A 17,295-nucleotide genomic window follows, 5' to 3' on the forward strand; every position below is an offset into this window, starting at 1 on the left:
AAATCACGGTTGTGGATATAAATTTCTAGAATAACTAGATAAAATTATCAAAATTAAAAAATAGATTAGGTAATTAATAATTTTAAAATAATCATGTTTTTTGAACATCAACGGAAAATAATCATTAGTATTTGGACATAAAGTGTGACCAACCTGTTTTGTTTGCAAACCAATGTTTGAGTCATCTCAATGAATTAATTTTAAATCTTTGCGATCAAAAAACAATTGTTTACACAACTCAGAATTTTTCAATACAACTATGGTAGTATGGTTTACTCATTTACCAACAAAACTCGTGTATTGTTTTGTTTAAGACTTATATGTCCCATATGTCTATAAACTGTCTATTCGAACGAATGTATAGGATACATTGTTTTACGTAACGTGGCCACACTGTGAAGCTCGTTATCGGTCGTTGTCCCCCGGAACGGCTGTAGACTTCCCGTTGCCTTCGCCTCGCCCTTTGCCAATGGATTGCTTCCATTGTTTACCCTCCTCACTTTTTAGATTTACGTATTTTTTTTTTTTTTAGTTTTAGTTTCCGAGTTTTTTTTACTATTACACAGTTTATAATTTTGTTTACCGATATAAAATTTACATTATTTAATTTTTGTGTCCTAAACTTTTTACTAGGTATAGTAAGTTTACTGTTTTTTTTGGAATGGCTCCCAAAAAGAGAGAAAAAGAACTAGATAAAAACCGAATGGATCACGCACAGGCCGATCATGAACTTTTCCTACAAGCATTTGAAAGTAAGTTAGAGTTGGTAATAATAGGTACCTACCTATTCTTGATGTTAAATATTAACTTTGATGTTAGATTTATTATTAATTACTATGTACAATTAATAGCTAATATTGTGTATAGGTACTGTCTGTATTCTGACCAATTAAAATTAACTTTTGCGACATAAATAATTATCAATTTAAACAAATAAAATTAGTAGGTACATATTTTAATTTTAATATATTTGTTTTAAATTGATTTCTTGTAAGTTTGGTATACCTAGGTACCTAAATTACCAGTTTTGATTTATAACAGCATTAAATATTTTTTCATTAGAATATATTATTAATTTATGGAATGAAACTTAGGTTTGTTTTAAATTTAGAGATTTCTTAATTTATTTTTAAATATAAATGTAAGTAGATAGGTTTAGATATGTTCTTAAAATTTGGTAAAATTTAATTAATGTGTTTGGAAAACATAATAATGACCAAGTTGGAATACAATTACAAACTGAGACAGTTTTATAATAATCAGTTAGGTTAGTCCAGTTAATTATTTTATTTGTTTTTGTTAATATACTTAATAGTTGAATGGTAATAAAAAATATTTTTAAACTGATACTTGGATTTTTTATTTAATTTGTGTTTGGTTATTTTATTTGAAAACTTACGTTATTTATTATTACCTATTGTAGCAATATATAATTAAAGTTTGTGCGTAGGTACAAATAACATTTGAGATTTGGGGAGGGGCTAAAGCCCTACTTTAATAATATTGAATAAGATTAAAACAAAATTTAGGAAATGGTTTGGGGGCTTAGCCCCTAAAGCCACCCCCTATTTGTGCCTATGAGTTTGTGCATTTCTTTTCTTTTCAAATAGGCAATAAAATATAAATAATTTATATTATAATTATTATAATTTACAAAAACTATTTTTCAGAACCCACACAGATTTACAAATATTTAAGGAATCGTAGTTTGTTTTCGGTAAGTTATTAAATATTATCAAATTTAGTATATAATTATTAGTAATGTTTACAGTATCGATATAACGTACCTATCACACTAAAAATAATACGTTTTGCGTAATGTAATAGGTTATTTTTTTTTTTTTATTTGTTATTATAATAAATAACTAATTTTTATGTATCTATTAATAATAATTAGAATGTAAACAATTAATAACAGTTTTTATACATACTTCATTTAGTTAACTATGTGTTGTATTTAATAAACTAGTGTTTAATTTGTGTTTATTAATTTGTATTGAGTATCATCCACTAGTTATTGCTTATTTGTGTCATAGTTACATATTAAGACTAAAGTAATAGTTTATATTTGGCTGTTTTCTGTCCCCTGATATTGTATTTACTAGATAATATTATCTATGATATAGTTTAGAGTACATTTCTGGGGAGAACAGAATGGCGTAAATCTTTATTTTGGCCAAAGATTCCTTTGTAGTTTGCTGACTTAAAAGTTAAAATACGTAAGAGAAAATGACTCCGCCCCCCTGTACATTTTATAAATCTAAAGTTATCTGTATTATAGTAAAAATAAAAATTTAATTGTTACCTACACTACAATAATTATGCCAATATCCTATAGGTAAAAATAACTTATAAGTGTTGTTTGTTAGTATAAAGTAAGATAAAAATGACCTTGAACAGTCCAATGATTTATACAAATTATAATATATTAATGAATACAATATTATATACATAAATTAAGTTATTATATTCTTAACATAATATTACATTATTTTAGAATTGATTTTTCTTTATTTTTTTTTATGACTTGTTTTAGCCATTATTTTTAGTCAGAACTTTAAGTTACATGAGAGCAAATCGTCCAAGACCTAAACGTCCGAAAAAGAAATTAGACATTGATTCATTGTTAAACAATGTTGAAAATCAAGTTTATGAAAAGAAAACATTTAACAAACGATACTTGACAATAAGTTATATTGGATATTTTGATGATAAAAGTAATTTTATTATACTGGTTTTGTATACTTTGATGTTTTAATAGTGTAATAATAATATTATATAATTTTTGTTTTGTTTTGTTTTACAGTGAACAATACAAATGGACCTGTTAAAATTGAAACTACACTCGTGAAAATATGTCACAAAAAACGGAAAGATGTTTGCCCATATACAATGGTAGGATAATACATTTTTAAGTATACCTAATTTAATTTTTTTAATAAATTATATTTAATTATTTTAGGTCTCTTTTGGCTTATCATCTGTTCCTGTCAATCCGACTTGTTGTCAATTAACATCACAAACTCCAGTAGTGTCTATTCCTGTCGAATCAGTTAATACTGTACAAGGAAATGTATCGAAATCACATCATTTATTAGTAAGGGTAATAAATGTAATTTCAAATTCAGATTCTGAAAACACTGGTGAGTAAATTAATAATTTTACATGCAATTTTAGATTTTAATAATTTGTTGTCATAATTTATTTTCAATTGTAATAAATAAAAATGAATTTAGAATAATCTAAATAAATTCTTAAATTTTTAAATGTTGAGTACATTCTGTTGTTATTTAAACATTTTTAAACTTTTCATCTGAAATAGCTGCACTAAAGAAAATATCATTCATACAATAATTTATATATTTTCAAATGCACTATTGTGTTATGAAAGAAACCACGTAAATTGACAATTAATTTAAATCTTATTTTATTTTTTATGTTTATGAATAAGGATTTTTATGAGGATAAAATATTTATTCTATAATGAGTTACAAATTTTTAAATATATTTATTTTATATAATGTAAATATTACTAGAATAATAGTAGTATCCCGTTTCAAATTTTCAATGGTTAAACATTTAAAGTGTATTTACCCAGTAAAAAAAAGTTTTCAATTAAATGTATAGTAAATATTTATTCCTCATACTATTTTGACAAACTATAATATTTTGAATATTATTGGATTAATTATTATATTAATTTTTTTATTTGCATTTAAATTGGTAATAATTTTGTATTTAACATGACATATTAATTTCAGAGCCGAGTCAAAAAAAAAGAAGGATGAGTATTAAAGAGGGTAATGGTATAGTTAAAAAAGAGATTGGTGCAAATTTAATAATACATGACAAACAAAATAGATGTTTGCTTAAAGATGGTGATTATGATTGTCTTATAGAAGAAATTAGTGGCGAAAGTCCCAATTTAACAACTGGAAAATCGTGTTCATGGGAACGCCTCAAAGTACCTATACATTAGTCTTTATTTTTATTTTAACCCATTTACGGTTTTTTTACTCTTAATGGTTTTTATAACTGTAGGAAGTAAGAGCTGGACCACAATTTAGTGCATTTGAAACTCGTAAAAAGATCAAGCTACGTTTAAAGTGGTCAACAGAGCCCACTAGTACTACTGTTGTTTGTCCTCTCGTTGATAATAAAGAAAATAATTGGCCAAGTATTAAATATATATATTGTTTAAACTGAAAACCAATTTTTAATGTAGCTAATTTTCTTTTAGCATCAAATTCTAGAAGAAGTAGCAGTGTTCAAAATGCAAATGGTTCTCTGGATTCTTCGTCCAATAAGTTGAAAATAGTATACCAGTTCTTATATAATAATAATAGCCGTCAACAGACTGAAGCTAGTGAAGACTTACATTGCCCATGGTGCACATTGGATTGTTTTACATTATATGCATTACTTAAACATTTGAAGCTATGTCATGCCCGGTTTACATTTTCTTATGTTGTAAGTTCTGTTATAAAGTTTATTTAAGTTGGACATGTATTAAAACTAAAATGTACAGCCAACAGGATCTGGTGCACGAATTGATGTTGCAATTAATGAGCACTATGATGGTTGTTATATTGGTAGTCCACAAGATTTAATTGCACAACCACAAAGAGATGAATCAAAGAATGTTGGTTATCGTATAACTAGAGTTGGTCCTGTTAGACGTGCGGTTGTATCAAAAATAGTTGTTTGTCACCCAAAACGACTCAGGCGTGCTTCATTGTCCGAGTTTCTACATGAACTGGAAGATACCGATGGATATGATGGCCAAAGGCCCATATGTTACTGGACATAATAGGTAAATCTTGATATTTTATACTCTATTCAAGTTAAAAGCTGTACTCGGTGGCGGCAACCAGGAAATACCACTTTGTCATTCCAACCAAGTCAACCATTTGTACACACTGTCTATTCCTGCCATGAAGTTATACCACCCCATTGTAGACAGCAAGTTGGCAGCCGAGCACAGTTCTTAATTGAGTTGACTATATAAAAGAGTTACAGTTACATTTAACGTGTTAATTGTCATGTAGTAACTATACTATAGATTCTTTAGAGTACCAACACCAACATCAAACCAGTTATTATGTTAGCCAATCCTTATGGATTATGTCCCAATGCAAACCATTTATATAATTATATTGTGTGTTTTTGAAATTAATCAAGGAATGTTTTAGCTTATTTTTTTTCCTTAATTCATTTCCAAATTACATACTATAATAGGTTTGCATAATTTTTTAAACTATTTTAGTTTATTATTATTAAAAGTTAATTTTATAATATAACTTTCAGATTATATCATCATACCTCAACATGCCTTCCTATTTATCCACGAGAAATGGATGTAGATAGTGAAGATGAAAGTGATCCTATATGGTTAAGGAAAAAGACTGCAATGATGATTGATGAATTTACGGATGTTAATGATGGTGAAAAGGAACTGATGAAGATGTGGAATTTGCATGTTATGAGAGAGGGGTATGGGTGAATACAAACAATATAGTATTATATTTACTATTTAGTAAATTTATTCACTTTTAATTGATAGTAATTAGTCTAATTATTAAAATTTTATTTTCAGATTTGTTGGTGATTGTCAAATATCATTAGCTTTAAGTATGTTTGTTGAATCTAAGGGTAGATATATACTTAGGAAAAATTTATATAGGAATTTTATGTTACATCTCTGCAACTTGTGTGACTTACGTCTTATAAGTCCAGTGACCTTCTATACAACCATACAAAAATTACAAGATATTTTAGCAGTTGATTCAGAAGCTAGCAATGTATTATATGAATCTTTTGAAGCTCAGCGAAAATATTGGCGTGAGGAAGGTGCTAAAAAGGCAGAGGATCGTACTGAAATAAGGTGTTTGGTACAAAGTCCATTACAGTCAGATATTGGTACTAGACGTAAGCCTGCTGGATCATTTTACCCATTAAAACTCCAAGATAAATTAAAAGGGAAAGTAATTAAACAACAAAATGGTCGTAAAGGAGGAAATTCTACAAGACAAAATCCTCCTGCCACTAAAAATGCAAACATTGTTGAAGAAAAGAAACTTGATAAAAAAAGTGACAAAAAGGGAGGGTCTACAACTAGATCTCAATCTGCTGTGCGAGGTGATAAGCCAGAAAAACCAGTAGAAAAACGTAATAGCACTTCTTTAAACGGTGAAGATCATAAAATATCTGCAACTCTCACAGTGCGACGTAGGACTTTCCCTATATTGACTGATAAGAAAAAACCAGTTCCTGAAAAATTGCCGACAAATGTGTCTGAATCTGTAAGACGAAAGTAAATAGGTAATTATTGTTGTGATAATTTTGACTATTGTTGTAAAATTAAACAAATTTCCCAATATCTCTAAAACGAGTTATTCACTACTGTCATAAATATTCTGTAAGTTAAAATACCAAGAGAACTTTTAGATGTTCTTATTTTTGTGATCATAAAGTTTGGTTTTATTATTTTTAATCTTTGTACAGTGGATAGAAAAATCTAAGGATTGGGTCTTATAATTAAGATTGTTAAATCATTTTCATACTAGTTACACCAAAAATGATTTAAAATATGTTCCATACAACAAAGGAATTCTTAAAATATGTTATTATTACTTAGGAAATATAAATATCATATTATTATGTATTTAAATTAATAGAATTTTAGATGTTATTTACTATATTAGGAATAATTTGTATAGTATTGTATGTCATATAATTGTAATACCTCAGTTAGTATTCATATGTGTGTATTATTTTTTTCCAACCAAGTATAATCAAACAATGAATGCTAAATGAGCTATTTTTAAATGATTTATAAATAATATATATAGTTTTGTCACAATTTTTTTCCTCACAAGTTATCATGTAATACTGAATTATTTACTGTTCATAGTTTTGTGTTTTTAATTTATTTTAAGAATATACTTGATTACGTTTAATATTACTATAAAACTTAGGGATTTGATGTACAATTATAAAAAACAAATACAAATAAACTAATTTTAATACATTTCTTGGGGGGTTATGTGGATAATATATATTTTTAAATTTTCTTAAAACTGCTGTTGTATAAACATTGAATATTGTAGCTTCCAAAACAGGGTTATTGTTCCACTGTGCATTGATTAAATAATAAATAATGTTCATATTTTTAATGATTGGAGTAATTTTTATTTACATATTATAAACTATAACAATAATTGTAATATTAAATAATATACCATTCAAATTAAAATAGGATATTTAATATTTGTTTTAATGTATTTTTGAGTATAGTATTCTTTGGTTATGTGTTATAATGTGCAATATAGCATAACAGCATTTGCATACAATCACTCATTAAAAATTAAAAACAATCTATAAAATATGTTAGTGTTTCAATATCATAGAACTAGTATTAGCCCTCTGTATTATGTGTATAAATGCAGATTGCAGCTACTGGCTTTACAGTCTTAGATAATTATGTATACCTACTTACTTTTATTATTTTAAAGATTTTTTTATATATTAAGAGTGCAACTGTTGGAAATGTTTATCCTAATAATTATTAACTAAACATTAGATATTAATCTATACATTTAAAATTGTATTTAATGGTTTAGTTATTTATATGATTTAATGTTATAATTATACCAATGAAGTAATTGGTTTTAATATATATTACTTTAATTTCTAACACTAAATATAAAAGACTTGTATGCATGAACATTTTATTTAATGATCAATAAAATAAATAATTAAGTCTACAAATATTGTACACAAGTATAATTAATATATTTCACATTGCGTTTGAATTAAAAACATAGTTTTGGGTATACTCACATAATATTTACACAGGGTTTTTTTTTCATAAGATTATACTTACCTAATTATTTATTATTCTTTTATATTTTATCTATGACTATGATTTAATTAAAAATAATTATTAATTTTTTTTTTGTAAATGAAATATAATTATTTCTATTAAATCAAAATTTAACCATTTTTTTTTAATATTAAAAAAGTACTCTATTACAAAACTCCATTATAATTTAAATAATATTGCACTCTAAACATGATTGATAAAATATGCATAACATTTAATACCATTAGACCTTTAAGTTTAGCCTGAAGGTGTCTTACAATTTAGAATAAAATAAAATAATGTTTTGGCCAAAATGGTGTTAATGTGTTTTTAAGAAAATGTTTAATTCCATATTCTGACATTCTGTGGCAGATTTAATACAATTTATGATACTCGTATTTAAAAATAATGAAACTCAACAATACCTTTTTAATATATAAAAATATTAAACGTTTGTGTAAAAGGACTTTTCAAACTCTTTAATTTTAAAGTTGAGATTTTTTTTATTAAAACTAAGTATTAAGAGTTCTCAAACTAATTGATTTATTATTAATATTTAGCAATCTATTTTCAAAAAAACTAGTAATTTGTTTTCTTTTACACTGCCTTTAGTTCACTGCCTTAGTATCTAAATAATGGTAGGCTATTAATTATTATTTATTTATAGACAAAAAAAAAAAAAACAGCTTAAAATATATATATATATATTTTTTTTTATGTTATAATATGTAATGTATATATTATATTATTATTATATTAGAAATTAAAATGTATTGATTGTAATAGAACTTCTATCATTCTTACAATAATTTATTGTAATACATTTTATTCAATCTTAATAGTATGTACAAATATAATATCAATATATTGTAATTTATTATATTAAAAATATTATGTCCGTATTATGTATGCGCCTTTCACATTATGTTATGAAAATTAAATTGTTTAAAAATAGGTATGCAAAATAGAACTTATTCAAAAAGTTCTATGATTGAGCAGCAGTAGAACACAAATTATATTATATAGTGTATTTTATGTAAATACACCCAAATTTATCAATTTTTTTTTGTAGGTTGCAGTACATTTTTATAATTATTATTAGTCATACATCATATAATACAATTCTGGTGTTTCCTTCATACCGCCTAAAACTGGCTTAGATACCTCCTTAACTAATAGTAGAAAAAAAATTATGCCTAAGTTATGAGTTCTAATTTTGAAGTGGTGTCATCCAAGCACAGTTATTTAACATAACTTTTTACTTATTGTTTTCATATAAAAAGTGAAATTTTTTGAAATTATCACATAATTATTGTTTTTCTTGGTTACTTTTTCCACATTAGCAACTATTTTGTGATACAGTCATGAAAGAATTTACCAAATGATAAAAATAATTATGAAGTAATATAAATTTAAAAATTTAAAATAGTTATAATTATTTTCACCCCGCTTTTTAAATTTACATAATATTAAAGAATCGTTTGATTTTCATTGATTACTTGTGCATAAAAAACATATTTATCTCATTTTTCGAATATGGGGAAAATTTTTTTAGTTTTTAGAATCTGAACCCTACTCATTACTCATACATATCTAATGGAAAAGAACTCGGACACAGATATCTCTTTTGCTATACTGACTATGCTGATACATATTTTCACTTGTAAAGAAATTAACTGCACATTTTTATATTTTTTTATGTAGTAGGCATATTTTTATTCTGCGATTAACTATACCTATATTATATTAATACACAATTTATAATGAATTCAATAAATAGTAATTTTATAAAATATTTAATGACAAAGAGGTACTATGTAAATTATATTTTACAAATTAGGTTATTAAGGTTGACTGTGTATTAAAACTTAACCAAAAACAATGTATGATGCAAATAAATTCATTGTTATTAATTACTTAATATAGGTAATCAGGAATAATTAGTACCTACAATAGGCACATTGTTACAATACAAAGTTTAAACTAATATAATAGAATTTCGGTTTGTACTAAATGATTAATAACTTCAGAGTTGATTTGGAATGGTACACGACCTGTGAACGATGTAATGGCTTTTGCCTTTTCCCTGATGTATTCCAACTGAGCATGCATTTGTTCTGGATCCCTGGCTGACTTGTTTGATTCTTTTTTAATGTCACTGTATTGTGAATATAACATGTTCATTGTGGCTGTCATCACTCCAGGTATAATTCTCAATATTAATTCATTGTATTTCTTAAATGAGCTAAGCCGTTCTTCTACCTCATTTATAGACAACGGTATCAAACCAATTGTCTGAATCACATCAAAAGCTAATGTGTATTTGTGATTGTTGTACTGTTCGAAAAATACAATAACACTCTTCAACATGTTAAATGTGAAAATGGCTTCCTCGGACACGTTAGCTTCGACTCCTGTTAGCCGCTGACTTAAAACTTGAGCGTAGTCAATCACTTTATTCTTCATGTTAGGAGTTTTATCCAATGAAGAGAAGATATCTGGTTGAATGACCCGACTCAGCATAACATTGGCAAGTTGGAGTACCTTATCATACTGACCTACCAATTCATACAATTTAGCTGACACCTCAAGATCACACTTTTGTTCTGCGAGTGTAGCTGTTGTTCGAATAATATCCATTTTCAGTGTTTCTGATACAATCAATGAATCCAATATACCGTTTTGCTTTTTACCTTCTGGCTTCAGGTATCCAAACACTTTGTCGTATTCATCTGTTTCAATTACAAGATCAGCTACATAGGAAACGAAAAGCGTTGTACCTTCAAATTCAATGCTTCTCAGGCAATAGTAATAGTTGATGGCCATTTTAAGGTCTTGATTTTCAAATTTGGCACAGTACATTTTCATCATTCGTGCTATATTTAATCTATCTATTTGATTATTGTCTTTAGATAAAATTGGCTGATTAAAGTCACTAGGTAAGTAGAGTAACCCCATTTCGTTTAAAACTATAGATACATGTATGGCATGACAACAAAGTTTTGGGTGACGAAAGATAAATTGAATAGCCATTTCGAATTGACCAGTTAAGAAAAGCAATTGGAAATAAGACATAGGCTGGACATCGCTGAATTGGTCTTTGTACTCATTATAGATCATCGACTGGAGTACAGGATATGTGAGCTTGTCCCGGTCATTTCTGACTTGACACAGTTTTAACCATAGATAATCATCTGCAGTCTTGATCACATCTGAATGTTTACTCGACACATCAATAGCAGAGACTAAAGAATAAATCACTTTTTTAAATGGATCATTGGAGTCCCATGCCATTGAAGTAGTAAATCCCTGATCGTTTAAGCTGATATAATTATGGTTATTTCTTATGTTTGTAAAAGCATTTAGTAATAGTGGATCCTGATTATTTTTTTCTAAAATGCGTACAACGGATTCTAAATCACCACAGCGAATTAAATAGTATGCCAATGGCCAAAATGGAACACCGTCATGAAATAGCTTATCAGGGTTATTGTACTGATTGATGTAGACACTTACAAAACTTCGAACAAGTGGATAAGTGCCAGGGATACCGCCAAGTTTTGCTTTGGACATGTGGCTCTTCACATAGCCTTTCATAAACACAATATACCTCTGTTCAAGATAGGTCCTGGCATTTGCAATCATTGTGTTTTGGTTGACTGAAGAACTCCTGGCATACTTGGAACCATATTCGGGTACGATCTGACTCATGCATTTAACTATCTTCCACATTTCGTTCACACGGTCATCGTGAGCAATTTCTGCTGCTGTCGTGAAAGACTGCAAAATGTCGGTTTGAACCCCATCGTGTTCCACGTGCTGATTATATTCACACAAATATTTGGCATAAGTGAGTTCGGTCTGGTCTAGCTGGGCGCTCAGGCCGAAGTTGGTGGTATTGAGTTTGGCAACAGACGGCATCACACTGGAACCGGGGCTTGACGACGGGTTTGGCACGTAACCAGGGAACGAGTTGATGATATTGATCTTCTTGTTCCTCCAACCCTTGATGGTCGCCTCACTCTGCCGTCTCTCAATGAAGTCCTCGTTGCTCTTCTTCACCGACTCAATCAGGCTGAGTATGGCGTTTTGCACCTCGTTCTTCACAAAACTATCCACGTCCATGTCTGGCTTCGGGTCCAGGGTATCCATCGAGCCCACTGAGCTCAGCTTTTCCAACTGCTTGGGCACCTGCGGGGCGTCCACGCCACGGCTGCAAAGGAATACATTACCCTTGGCCTCTACGCCTGGCACGCCAACTTTGGTCCACAGATTTTCGGCAGCGTCCAACAGTTGTCGGATGTTCCGGGTGACACTCGGCATACCCGTGTCGGTGATGGCATTGGCCTGCAGCTTTTCGGCCGTCATCACGATCGAATTCCAATCGGTGTTGCCGGCCATCATTAATATTGTAATTTTATATTTATAACTTCAATACTATACAATACCTAACAGAAAAACAGACAATATATAATATATTTATATTATACGAAATTGTATTAATAATCAAAATCTTAAATCACAGTGGATATTTAGTACCTAACCCATAGAATAGATATTACTGATAATTGATTGGACCTAAGTGCTTGGACCACGGCTATCCTGCTAATACTACTGCTATAATACCTTTAAAAAGTTAAAACTTAAATTTCATTTAACGTACTTGATTTTATGGTTCTCCGAAAGTCGTGTGCTGGCGGGCTGCATTCTGCATGACAAAACAGCGTCAAACATTCAAAATACGTTCTTATCAAATATTCAAATTAGATAATAACCGGCTCACTGCTAGCGCTTCCAAGCGAACTTTTGGTGTACTATACCCCATACGGCCATACCATAGAACAATGCCATACCCGTGAATCGTGATCAATGGTCGTCGTGTAATCGTATAGTCGTATTATACTATAATAGCCGTATAGGTAATATAGAAATAGGTTTAATATTATTATGTCTTATGCCTATGATAGGTAATGTTTGATAAATTATAATAGATGTATTATAATATATTAAATGTAGGGAAATGGGTGAGAAAAATATGATAGTGGTATTGCCCCCAACGGGTCTGTTTCACTTAAATATGTTAAGCCCCTACAAGTTAAAAACTGAAGTTGCGCCTATGAAGGCATGAAGCTAAAGGACAGTAGATGTAGATCCATGATAATATATAAGGACGAGTTTAGGTATTTAGAATTTATATGTATTTTAAAGTTTAAACATAGATATATTGATAAATACAACATAAATAAAAAAAAGGCGGGTAAGTCGTGGATGTCGCTCTGCTGTACAGTAGGTTACAAGTGGGTTACTGTAATGGATGGAATTAAATTTGAATCCAATGATATTATATCATTGTATACGAAAAACGATTCTGAACGGAGATGATTTGTCAGTCTAGGATATATTATTTTTAAAGAAAAACTTATGGAGAACCTTGTACCAAATTTTAAAAACTTAGTTATAAAAGAAAAAATTTTTACGATTTTTCAACCACTAAATTACTTGCAAATTTACGCAATTTTGACATATTTCGTATAAATTTGAACTTTAAATGCTTATAAATAAAAATTGTGACAATGTATTCCTTTTATTTTGCAACTGCTATTGTAAAAATATGTTAGGAGCCTTGTATTAAATTTCCAAATCTTAGAATTAAAAAGAAAAACTTTTATGAATTTCTGTCTAAGATAATTTGAACATTGCCGTAATTTTTACGTATTTAGTCAAAATTTGAACTTTAAATGCTTATAAAAAAAAATCGTGACTATATATTTCTTTTATTTTTCAATTGCTATTGTAAAAATATATTATGAGCCTTGTATTAAATTTTGAAATCTTAGATATAAAAGGAAAATTTTTTATGAATTTCTGTTTAAGATTATTTGAACATTGCCGTAATTTTTACGTATTTAGTCAAAATTTGAACTTTAAATGCTTATAAAAAAAAATTGTGCCTATGTATTTTTATAATTTTTGAATGGGAGTTAGAACAACATATGTGGACCCTTCTATTAAATTTTCAAGTATTTTGTCCCAGCTAATTTTTTTTTATCAACATTTATAAAAAAAAAAATCAAAAAAAATCGATTATTTCAATTGCCTATAAATAGATTAAAAATTAGTGAAATATTTTGAAAATAAAACTATATAAAGAAAATGTCAATTTAAACAACTGGTAAAATTTTCAAGTGTCTACGACTCATACTTTTTGAATAATAACAAATATCAAAAATCGTTTGAGGCTAAACCGTTATTTAATGCGGTTTTGTAAAAATTTAAATTTCAAACACTCCTAAAAATTTTTTGTCTTAGTCCGGTTGAGTTTTTTTTACAGATATTTAAAGAAAAACTTATGGAGAACCTTGTACCAAATTTTAAATGCTTAGTTATAAAAGAAAAAAATTTTACGATTTTTCAACCACAAAATTACTTGCAAATTTTCGCAATTTTGACATATTTCGTATAAATTTAAACTTTAAGCACTTATAAAAAAAAATTGTGACTAACGATTTTGGATTTTTTTTTATCACTGTGAGAACAACTTATAAGAAACCTTGTATTAAATTTTCAAAGTTTTCTATCCAACCAAAAATTTTTTATCGTTATTTTAAAAAAAAATACTTAGAAAAATTGAAAATTTCATTTGTCTATAAATAGCTCAAAAAAAGTCGAAACACTTTGAAAATTTAACCCTGTATAGACAACGCTAATATAAACATCTGTTGCAAATTTCAAGTGCTTACAATAATTATTTTTTGAGTTACAGTAAAATTAAGTTTTCGTTTTTGTCAAAAATTGGTTTTGCGTAAAAATTCGCGTTTTTCCGTTATTTTTTTAAGGTTTTTCCTGCCGCTTTTGAAAAGTATTGGGAAATTTTCACTTTTGACCCCCCAAAGTACCAACTAGATTCACTTTCCTTTCAGAAAAGGTACAACTTTTGAAAATCGAAGCATTTTTACTGCTCCAAAAGTTGTCGTCAGACACAAAAAAAAAAAAAAAAAACACACATCATTGTAAAATCAATACATTCATCACTTCGTTCAGAATCTAAAACAAATATTTAAATAATGAAATTAAAACTGAAATTAAAAAAATAGTCGAGATTATTATTTTATTATCCACCTAGAAACGCCGGGTAACACAGATACTAGATAATATTAATTGTTTTAAATTGTTCGCACAACCAAATGTGTTGTTCGGCGAAATGTATAGGCAAAATAGGTACATTACTGAAGTGTTCAACATTGCTCATAACTAGTTATAGCTATAATACATTTTAGATCATTGCAAGTATACTCAGTTTGCGATAGAAAGTGGTTACACACAATCCAAAACGGGTTATACCCCGCTATAATTTCCCAAATACACACTTCTTCGATCCATTTAAATCCGCAAAATTGTAGGCAGATACCTACATACACTGAATTATCCGCCGAGAAACGTCAGGTAATACAGTTAGTGCCTATTGGATAATAATATAATATTATTAACTGTTTTAAAAGGTTCGCACAAACAAAATGTGTTGCCCGGCGACGACCAGTTTCCACTTTCCAGCTTCTACTATGTGTCAAGTCAATGTATTTTATTTTTTTAAATGCATTCTGCCACCTTGCTCCGGTGACCCTAGACGGAGAGAACATGATAATAAACACTGGTATACTGTCAACATAAATTATATACTTGTATATTTAGCTTGAAATTACTTAAAGTTAAAGGGTATAAATGTGTTACTCAATGTTACCAATCAGAATAGGTAACCGACCAAATAATCAATTAGTGATAAGTGATAAGAAATATTTCGTGTGGCAGCTGGAAAATGATACTCTTTTACTATTCACCAAACCGGGAAAGGTTTCAATCACGAACTACTACATAGGACTGGACACTCCGGGCAAGGGGAGGGTGGGACACCGGTCACAAAGTTGTACGGGTATGTACGTTTGCGACTGTGATGCTATCTAGTGACGTACTAGATTTACTACATTTAGAATTTTACTTTTATAAACATAATATTTATATATAGACTTATGAAATATGAAAAATGTATATATAAATATGTAATTTATAATTACTTATTATATTACCATGAGAATGAGACAATACTCACGTATGTCTAATCAAAAGCAAGTTAGAAATCACGCAAAAAAAAACTTTCCAAATTGGTAGCAACATAGTAACTAGTAATACGCATTCATTTATTTAGACATAATAGTGAATATAAAAAGTTTGCCGTTGATTTGAATTTTTAATCGTTTTTCAGTTATCACTAGTGACTAATCACGACTTATCACATAAAATAATTTACAACAGCACAGTATAAAAAATGCCACCAGAGAGCAGCTACATAGCAAACGTACGACCACCGTACAACTTTGCAGCCACCTCATTTTATACAGTGTCCAGTCCTATGTAGTAGTTCGTGGTTTCAATATTTAGTTAGTAATTCAATCATATTGTAACCTACTTGATTACCTATTCTATCATTTGTTAAAACAATAGTTTTTCTTCTATATATGTTAAGTAAAAAACAAAATGTAGATATAAATTATTGAAGGTTGATCTCAGAAGTCAGGACATAATAATATGAAAACACTACTTTGCTATATTTTTTTTTAGCCACTCCAACAAACTGAAAACTAGTCATTGCATTGAGTGTTATAAAATATGATATATACATAATAAAAGGCCTTCACACTTTAATAGTCTCTGGAATTTATGTTGAATTATACGTGATTATACCGAAAAACGTTTACAACCAACTTTGATTGGTTGACTAATGTTAAAACAATTAATAATTTTTTCATAAAAACAACTTAAGATATAATATTTCATCTAAAAATTTTTTTTTGGAAAAAATCATAATCTAAATTATGTACGTTTTAATGGTTCTGTGCAACAAGTAACAACCCATGATTAAATAAACAGGCATGATCACTAAAAAACCAGTTTTCCCTATCACTGCGCATTTTCCCCAGACATGGCAAAAACAGTATAATTCCTATATAATTGTAATGTGAAGAATATTTTTTCTATGATATTAGTGTTTCTTCCAAGTCGTATTTAGTCGTGTAACAATCTATAATATTATAATACTTGAGTACTTGACGTCCAAGTTTTTGACAATCACTGACAAAGAATATTTAAAAAATATATATAATATAACATATAGACATTTTGTTTATTGATCGTTGTTTCCTATTATAATTTTGTTTGATTAAAAAGAAAAAAAAGATACATATTCATCGGATTGTAATAATATTCTAATAGATAAATTATTCATATTGATAATTAGAAACCACTTACAGATCATTTTGGCAATTAAGTAACTGTAGTAAATCTGTTAAGATAATATTATAATATTATAATATTATAATATAAGTTAATATTTCTAAACACTAATACACGATAGTCTTTAGCATGAAGTTGTTTGATGG

General features: G+C 28.3%; 2 protein-coding genes across 3 annotated transcripts; one reads left to right on the forward strand and one right to left on the reverse strand.

Moving 5' to 3' along the window:
- Positions 1-467: 467 nt before the first annotated feature.
- LOC100163595 (polycomb protein suz12-B) lies at positions 468-7,770 on the forward strand. Its single transcript, XM_016800538.2, is given in 12 exon segments — positions 468-752; positions 1,671-1,717; positions 2,537-2,717; positions 2,807-2,895; positions 2,963-3,143; positions 3,762-3,964; positions 4,042-4,177; positions 4,241-4,470; positions 4,529-4,789; positions 4,791-4,813; positions 5,308-5,493; positions 5,597-7,770. Coding segments are annotated over 12 exon segments (2,349 nt in total). The 5' UTR covers positions 468-661; the 3' UTR covers positions 6,318-7,770.
- A 781-nt stretch (positions 7,771-8,551) lies between these two features.
- On the reverse strand, positions 8,552-12,649 carry LOC100165651 (nuclear pore complex protein Nup93). Of its 2 annotated transcripts, none has more exons than XM_003241185.4 (2): positions 12,528-12,649; positions 8,552-12,312 (listed from the first exon to the last, which is right to left on the reverse strand). In XM_003241185.4, exon 2 carries the CDS (start codon positions 12,266-12,268, stop codon positions 9,848-9,850), a length of 2,421 nt encoding a protein of 806 aa, XP_003241233.1. In that variant the 5' UTR covers positions 12,269-12,312; positions 12,528-12,649; the 3' UTR covers positions 8,552-9,847. The 2 variants fall into 2 exon arrangements, with proteins under 2 accessions (XP_003241233.1, XP_003241234.1); XM_003241186.4 differs by having other exon boundaries at positions 12,404-12,568.
- Positions 12,650-17,295: the final 4,646 nt, after the last annotated feature.

Source organism: Acyrthosiphon pisum, chromosome A1 (genome assembly GCF_005508785.2).
Source record: "Acyrthosiphon pisum isolate AL4f chromosome A1, pea_aphid_22Mar2018_4r6ur, whole genome shotgun sequence".
Taxonomy (NCBI): domain Eukaryota; kingdom Metazoa; phylum Arthropoda; class Insecta; order Hemiptera; family Aphididae; genus Acyrthosiphon; species Acyrthosiphon pisum.